Genomic DNA, 8,179 nt, shown 5'->3' on the forward strand with positions numbered 1-8,179 from the left:
AATTAAAGACCACCAATTTAAGGGGCAAAAATTAAAGACCAGTGCCTTTGAAGGGTGATCCGCACAAAAAAATGTAAATCATTTATCCAGAACCCAATAACTTCCGAATCCAGAACCCCAACTTAAAATTCTAACTCCTCCGCTGTCCGAAAACCGCATGAAAATCTAGTGTAGCTATTTGATTAATGGGATAATAGTCACACAGTTAACATCTAGAGTCTTGTATTATAGTGAGGTTTTAATCTGTTTTTTCCATTAAGCATCATTATTTGGGACTCTGAAAACATCTTAAACTAACAAAAGTTCAGATAAGAAAAAAATGAACAAAAGCTGAAAATCTACTACACACTCCATTAAGTTCTACAGAAAAAGTGACTTGAAAGCATAAAGAAGAGGATTCCGTAGGAGATCTTTTTCTGATACAAAGATTCAATCAAGTATACTATATATTTGCAGATATGGTTTGATAATGAAAAAAAGAAAAGTAAAAAAGTAATACAAACTAAGTATCAAAATTGCCACCTTTCTTTCATTTCTCAACATTATCAGTACAATAAGAAGGAAAAATCAAGGATTACTTATCTCTTGATCCCTTTATTTCATTGTAATTTACAGTTTAGGAGATGCAGGAAATAGTTACATGAATATTCAAGCAGGTAAAGTACCTCCAATTTGCACCAAACAGCAACTACCACAATCTTTTCAAGTGATCCAATTAGTCTGATTCTGATCAAGACAAGACACTCAAATGCATAACCAATTTACTTAACCATCACAAAGTAACAATCTTTCTAATCATACTTTTCCCTCCATGAATTAACAAGAAAAAACACCCAAGAAAGTGCTAAAACAAAATCACCAACAAGTTGTCTTGGCCAATCATAAGCCAAATCCTCAAGCTTCCTCTCAAAACACACTCTCCATAACCCCATTGCTACATGAAGAAAGACACAGCCTTTCGCGAAAAAGCTTTGAAATTCCCTCTCCTTAACAAATGACACCATAAATAACAACAACCCAATTACACATAACAGCAATCCAACAAATGAATCAGATGTTTTAATCACCAATTGGTCATGTGGGGTTGATCCTAACAACTTTTTTGCTGTTTCAATACCATGTCCAAGTACAGAAATTTCATTCAAATAGAACATTATTAAAACACCACTAACAGTAGCTATTAGTGAATGTAGAACACAAATTATAAAGAAACCAGATGATCCCATTCACTAAAATCACAATAACTCAAAACCCCTTTTCTCAATTTACAAAAAAGAACAAATCTTTGAGAGACTCAAATTGATTTTAGACTAAAACCCCAAAACCCCTTTTTCAGAATTTTACAAAAGAACAAATTTTTGAGTGAACCAAATTGATTTCAGACTAATTTATAACAGTGAATGGTAAGATAAAGTTTACTGGATAATCATGTGATGTAAAATTGGGAACTGAAATTCAGAACACTAGATCATGGTTTTGTACAAAATTACAAATTTTTACACAGAGAAGGTGCAATTTGGGTTGTTAAGATCCATTTGGAATTTTGTATGTTACGTATTGAGAATATTGAGGGAAATAAGAGATGTAGGATTGGGAGTGGCAGAGTATTGGAAACCCTAACACTAAATTCACGGGAGAAGAATCAGGGGACAGCTGGCGATATGTTATTGGTATGCGTGCATTTGGAATTTCTTTGCTAGATAAAATTGCATTCTTTTTCTCTTTTTTATGTTTTTATTATCCAAGGCAATTAATAATGTCTGCAACTATTTTAGACAAAAACCAACGACATGTCTCAATCTACTGAGAAAATTTTAGCATATTCATGTCGACCAAAATCAATGAGAGGGAATTTCATACTACTCCATTAGTAGTAGGAAAGATGACTTGTTGAAAATTTAGATGCTAAAATTGATCGATGATTTCATTATTGGGACTAATCAGAAGGTCAAAAAGTATTGAACATTTTGTAGCAGCTAGAGTTATCTTAGTTGTACATGACGTAACAAATTAAGTCAAGATTCCTAAAAAGTGTGGATCGTTTGGTACGTAGATAAATTTATCTCAGGATTAATTTTGGGACTAATTTATCCCATCTAAGAGATAGGATAAAATAATCTCAGGATTAATGGGATAAGATGGGATATTCCATCTTTAAGTTTGGGATGCACTTTATACTTTGTTTGATATAAGGTATAAATTTATCCCAAAATAAATTTATACCTTCTACCAAATATGATACAAAATTAATCTCATAATTAGTACTGGAATATCCCAACTAATACCGTGTACCAAACGACCCCTAAGGTACTAGAGCTGGTTAGCACTTAGTAACAGAGCAATTGAATAATTATATATATTTCTTTTTTTCTTGTTATTATCGGAGGCCAATAATAATACAATGTCTGCAACTATTTTAGCCCAAAACTGTTTGATGTCCCAATCTCAAATTAGTTGGAATACTTTATCATCCTCATTAATTCATATTTTCTCATTTAATGGAGTCTCAATCCAATGAGACAAAAATTTAATTTTGTTTCCATGTGTCCAAAACTATATTCTTCCTTTTGTTTGAACCTTGTGAATCAAGTCAATTTCAATACTAATTATTCCCAACTATCTAGTTTGAAGCTGAGATATAATGTAGAGTGTCTTAGTAATCGCAGCAAAGATGACTCTTTTTTAGCAGGATGAATCAAATTGGGGATTAGCTGCTAAAATTGCTGACTAATCAGAAGTTAAAAAAATTGAACATTTTGTAGCAGCTAGAATTATCTTAGTTCTTTTAGTTGGTATGGTAATATTTCACAGTTTATTGCCAAAAAAAAAAAAAAAGAATTATCTTAGTTGTACGTATGAGGTAAGAAATTAAGTCAAGGTTTCTACAGCAGGTTAGCACTTACTAGTAATCAGAGCTAATTGAATAATTTGTTAGCTAACTTACCAGGTCAAATGCAGCAACCAAAAGCAGCAAATCACCAAAGCAAACAGCAATACAATGGCAAGTACTAGTTAGTAGTTACAACTTGATGCATTTGCTATTCCAATTCTTGGTTATTGAAATGTTGAACAAATTAATAGTCCGATCTAACAAGATGAAGATCCAATATAAGTGATACATGATTAATGATTGGCACATATGAAATTAGTAACAAAGAGGGGCAACCTGCAGAACATAACATGAAATTGTTGCTGAACAGAAGTATATGGCCATCATGATGCACGTAATGTGTTACACTAAGCTGTTTAAAGACCATTGGAAATCAAAACTAGTCTATTAGCAATATAATCTGAGTCAAGGTTCATCAATTTCACAGGAAACCAAGTGATACAGTTCATTAATATCTCCAGTATACAAGAATTTGGTGTTTTCCACCATCCAGTTAAATTTCAACGGAAACCAAGTGATGAAACAGTTCTTTAATATCACAATGTGAAATTTTTGCATTTCTTATTTGAGCCTCTTTGACTACTAATAAAAATGGCTGAGCAATTACGAGTGAATGACCCATAACCAGTAAATACACTAGTATTTATCTGACAGCAGAATCTCCACAATGCAATTTTAGCTACAATTTATGCCACCATATATCATGGAACAAACCATACAAGAAGCAAAACAACTAAAATTTCTTCTCATTTATCTAAAACTTCTTTTCACTGACAGCACAATTCAACTTTCATTACAAAAAACAAAAGTAAATAAAACTAGAAACACACTATATCCCTATACTCTACAACATCCCATTCATCGACACAAATAATCAAACACGCTTCGCCAATCTAGGCGAAGTCCTTTTCACCGATTCAACCTTCTTCAACTTCTCACCCTTAGATTTCACCTCATTTACCACCTCAACCACGTCATCTTCTTTCCTCCGCCTCTTCATTTTCATCCCTGAACTATTCAATTCACTCATTTTCACCCCTGAACTTTTCAATCCACTCGTATTCATCCCTGAACTCTCCAATCCACTTTCCTCCTCAACTTTCTTCAACTTTTCACCCTTAGATTTCACCTTTGCAACTTTCGATTCACTTTCCTCCGCCACGTCATCAAATTCATCTTCAAGCTTCCTCACCAAACCTCCAACATCCTCAGATTCATCATCAGCCAACCTCCTTTTCCTCTTCAACACAATCGGAGCACCCGGACACGTCATCTCTTCCTCTACCTTCTTATTCTCCACAATTTCACGCTCGGCGCGTAGCTTCTCAATGTTACCTTCAATTCGGCCCTGTAAACGGTGGCGCGTGAAGCTCACACCACCCATAGACCAGTGAGCTTCCTCTGCCCATGACATTAATGGATCGAGAATGGAAACTGGTGGATCTACTCGCTCTGAATTTGGTTTGTAAAATCGTGGTCTAGGGAGGCTACTGCCGTAAAATTTAACAGGTTTTAGGGATACTACAACCATGCTAGCAGATCAAATTTATTAAATGAAAAATGTACTGTAGTTTGGAAATAAATTGAAGTGAGATTTGATGAATTTTATTGGCTATTTCTTGTGAATTTATAAGTAGAGGGTTAATGGGGACTGAAATGGAGGGAAATATCTTTTGGGGGGAAAACTTGGCGCTAAATATTACCGCGCTGTTTCAATAGTTGTTTTATGAAGATTTTCGTAATCTTGGACTTTATCAATGTTGTGGGCCTTTGGTCCGAGTTTCGGTTACATTTGGGGTGGTCTTTAATTTCTGTCCTTCAAATTGGTGGTCTTTAAATTTTAGCCCTTAAATTAGTGGTCTTTAACTTTTACCCTCTGCCTTTGCAAATTTCAGAATTCTGCCTGGGCTAAAGGCGAAGGCCAAAAATAATGACTCATTACTATTGAAGAAATTGCACGACTAATGTCCTTCAAATGGGGTTCCTGTCTTTAACCCCGTTCTATTTCATGGGACTATTGAAGAAATTGCACGATTTGTCCTTCAAATAGGCTGGTCTTTAACAGCGCGGGGTATAATTTGTAGGATATTATGATACGAAAATATAAATATATGCCCCGCAAAAAAATTACTCCCTCCGTCTCAATTTGTTTGGCACTTTTCGTTTTTTGAGAGTCAAACGAGTCGTTCTTTGACCGTAATTTTTTCAAATGTCTCTTAAATATTTTAACTTATTAATTATGATCACATATAGTATTTTTTATGTAATTTCCAAATATGTAATTTTTTCTCAAAAAAATTGAAGATTCTATGTCCAAACACATGATTAAAATTCAGAAGTCTGACTCTCGAAAAATAAAAAGTATCAAACAAATTGAGACGGGTGGAGTATTTGTTACGAGGGCCAAAAATTAAAGATCCTCACAGAATAGGGATATTAGTGCCAATGACCCTTCACTATTTCCGAAAAGTTCCAAAAAGAACAGAATTTTCTTGCAAATTACCATTTTTTTTTTGGACCATTAACCAAGCTTTAGCTCGCGTTTAAAAATTAATTTATATTTGATTTATTTTGATGGAGAAATAAAATTTGGGCAAAAATTACCCCTAGTTAAGACACGAAAAAATTTCAGCGTTGTGTACTTGGAGTTTGACACTTTTAAATGTGGGACTCCAACACGGTATTTTGTAGTTTAAAAACTTTTATCAGTTCAAACTCATTAAAACTTTATGAAGTTTGAATTGTCGTCTTCTCGAATTACGAGACAGCGTTATGTACTAGTTTTTATGGAATTTCACTTGCATGATTTTGATAATTTCCTTAAGTTTCACTTGCACTATTTAGAAACCAATGAGAATATCTTAGAATTCCACTTGCATCCTTTTGCACTAAATGAAAATTTTCATGGATGGCACCTGCAAAGCCACAATTTTAAATGTGAAGAAAATCATAATGAGGTAATTTTATGGGTGGTACTGAAAAAGTAATTGGTGATTTCATGGAGCATACCCAAGAAAATAATTTAATCATAAATGTACAGAGAAAAATGTAATTGGGTAATTTTATGGAGATTCGTATATATTGTTCAAATTCTAACAAAAAACAAAAAAAAATCAATGGAATTTGCATTTATCTGTTCAAGCACTTAAAGTTCATGGAGTTTTAAATTGTGGTTATTCAAACACTATGAAAAGTTCCAAAGTTTGAATAATTTAATTCAAACTCGAGAAAAAAGTGCAAAAGATGAACAATTAGCTCTCTTTCGCTTTAAGATAATGACAAAATGATTTTTTTATAACTAAAAAAATAGCTAAATATATAGTTTTGATATACTGTTTGAACATTAAAAAAACATACCAAAATGTGACTACCCCATGTCATTCTTACAACACCAAAAAGAAAATGTGTGGCCTTTTCGGAGCCTCTCTTTAATATATTATATTCAATTGGTTGCAATGAGATATAATCACCCATTAAGCTTAGAAATGACTCTTTCCTATAATCGAATATTAAAAATAACATTTTCTTGAAAAACTAAAGATATCAAGATCGTTCTAATACAAATTAGAGGATTTAACATCATCGCATATCTCAAGAACCTGTAACTAATGATTACAATAGTCTGACTACTTTATCACTTCATCATCTACCGATCTTAAACATTTGTTCTTTGATTTAATTGGCTTCTCATTTTTTTTTTTTTTTTGGTAAATAATTCTTTTTATTACCAAAACGTTATGTACATGAAAAAACCACAGCTTGATATTTTTAAAGTTGCAACCGGATACTCCTATCACTTCTACTACAACTGATCTATCAAAAGAAAAGGTTTTACTTCTCAAGAATCCTACTTAATCTGTTCTTCATGGATCTTTTGTAGAAGACCTCCTGAATGACTTTCCTGAGTATTATCCTTGGCTCCATCTGCTTTTCTTGAAAAACTCTTTCCTCTCAATCAAAAGGTGATACATACAAGCAACAATTGTAATTATATAAATTGTCGCACTTGAGCCGCTTCCTCTAGCATGATTCAGCCCATCTAAGTGCCTCGGGCAAAGACATAAACCATTCTGTTAATCCCTGCCAGCAATGTAGTAGTTTACTCCATACTTGTGCAGAAAATTCACATTTAAAAATAAGTGAGTTATGCTTTCCATTTAAGTTGTACACAGCGGGCATTCTCAATCAAATATCATTTCCTCTATTTTTGTGTACACGAAATGCGTGTAGAAATTCAATTTCAGTGCGTACATATATGCTCATTCTAAAAAAACCTGATGATGAGAAGATTTATTAAAATCATCACCGATTAAAATCAAGGTTGAGTTAAAATAAGGTGGATCCGTTAACAAACAGCACAATATACATTTGAAAAGATAAAATACTCAACCATGTAAAGTGTAGAATTAAAATAGAAAAGAAAAGGAATGGAAGATACGAAAATAGTATTGGTAAAATCTGCAAGGTCTCATGACATAAGAAGGGCATGTTTAAATTCCTGCAGACTTTTCTAGACATCAAACAATGATAAATTTTAAAAACTTGAGGAAAAAGATAAATGGAGATCATGGCCTAAGAAAGATGCCACATCAACTCTCTTATAATCAAGACTAACGATATAAATAGATTGATTAACTATTCTTTGTTTTCTCTGAATATTTAAGGACTGTTTCAGTTCGACCCAATCAGTTTTGAAAAATTTAAAGATACTTCAAATTCAGTTTTCGCAGAAGTACTATAAAACTTGTAAAGAGGAATATCATACCAGTTCTTATTTTCAGATTACCATTTGCTTTAATCCTCAAACTTGTCAAATTACTATAATATAATATTTGTTGCCTTGTCTTAATCTCCTTAAAGAAAAATAAAATAAATTATAAATTGAACGATCTTCAATTATTCAAATATTCCGTTTTTATCACAGCTATTTTCAATTAAAATAATAAAATATATACTGAACAAAATTATTAAGTTGTAAGTAGATGAGGGTGTTGAACCTTGTTGAAAATATATATTGAACAAAAATATTCAGTAATTGAACTTTAAGGGCCTAAAATAATAACCGAGTTGCATTTGTTAAGTGGATTTTGGAGCCATTTCCTGAAGCCGAGCCTCTACAGGGCATTTCATCAAACACTTCATGGGTTTCAAATTAAGCAAGCCACGTTGATATTTTTTTTTTTTTTTGTGGTCAAATTCGGGTTGACGTATGAACAATATTTCAATTGGATAGATGAAAAGTAGAGAATTGTAGAGAGTAGAATGTGACCCAACACTTTGATTTGTCAG

General features: G+C 32.8%; 2 protein-coding genes across 2 annotated transcripts; both read right to left on the minus strand.

Annotated features, from left to right (window-relative positions):
- Nucleotides 1–418: 418 nt before the first annotated feature.
- Nucleotides 419–1,515, minus strand: LOC132036224 (uncharacterized). The gene has a single exon (XM_059426506.1). It carries the CDS (start codon nt 1,224–1,226, stop codon nt 792–794), a length of 435 nt encoding a protein of 144 aa, XP_059282489.1. The 5' UTR covers nt 1,227–1,515; the 3' UTR covers nt 419–791.
- Nucleotides 1,516–3,612: 2,097 nt separating this feature from the next.
- LOC132037313 (uncharacterized) lies at nt 3,613–4,559 on the minus strand. The gene has a single exon (XM_059427808.1). It carries the CDS (start codon nt 4,419–4,421, stop codon nt 3,765–3,767), a length of 657 nt encoding a protein of 218 aa, XP_059283791.1. The 5' UTR covers nt 4,422–4,559; the 3' UTR covers nt 3,613–3,764.
- Nucleotides 4,560–8,179: the final 3,620 nt, after the last annotated feature.

Source organism: Lycium ferocissimum, chromosome 11 (assembly GCF_029784015.1).
Source record: "Lycium ferocissimum isolate CSIRO_LF1 chromosome 11, AGI_CSIRO_Lferr_CH_V1, whole genome shotgun sequence".
Lineage (NCBI taxonomy): Eukaryota > Viridiplantae > Streptophyta > Magnoliopsida > Solanales > Solanaceae > Lycium > Lycium ferocissimum.

Bases quoted from the DNA above. Each gene is read 5' to 3' on its own strand.
- LOC132036224 (XM_059426506.1), bottom strand. From the start codon at position 1,226: ATGGGATCATCTGGTTTCTTTATAATTTGTGTTCTACATTCACTAATA.
- LOC132037313 (XM_059427808.1), bottom strand. From the start codon at position 4,421: ATGGTTGTAGTATCCCTAAAACCTGTTAAATTTTACGGCAGTAGCCTC.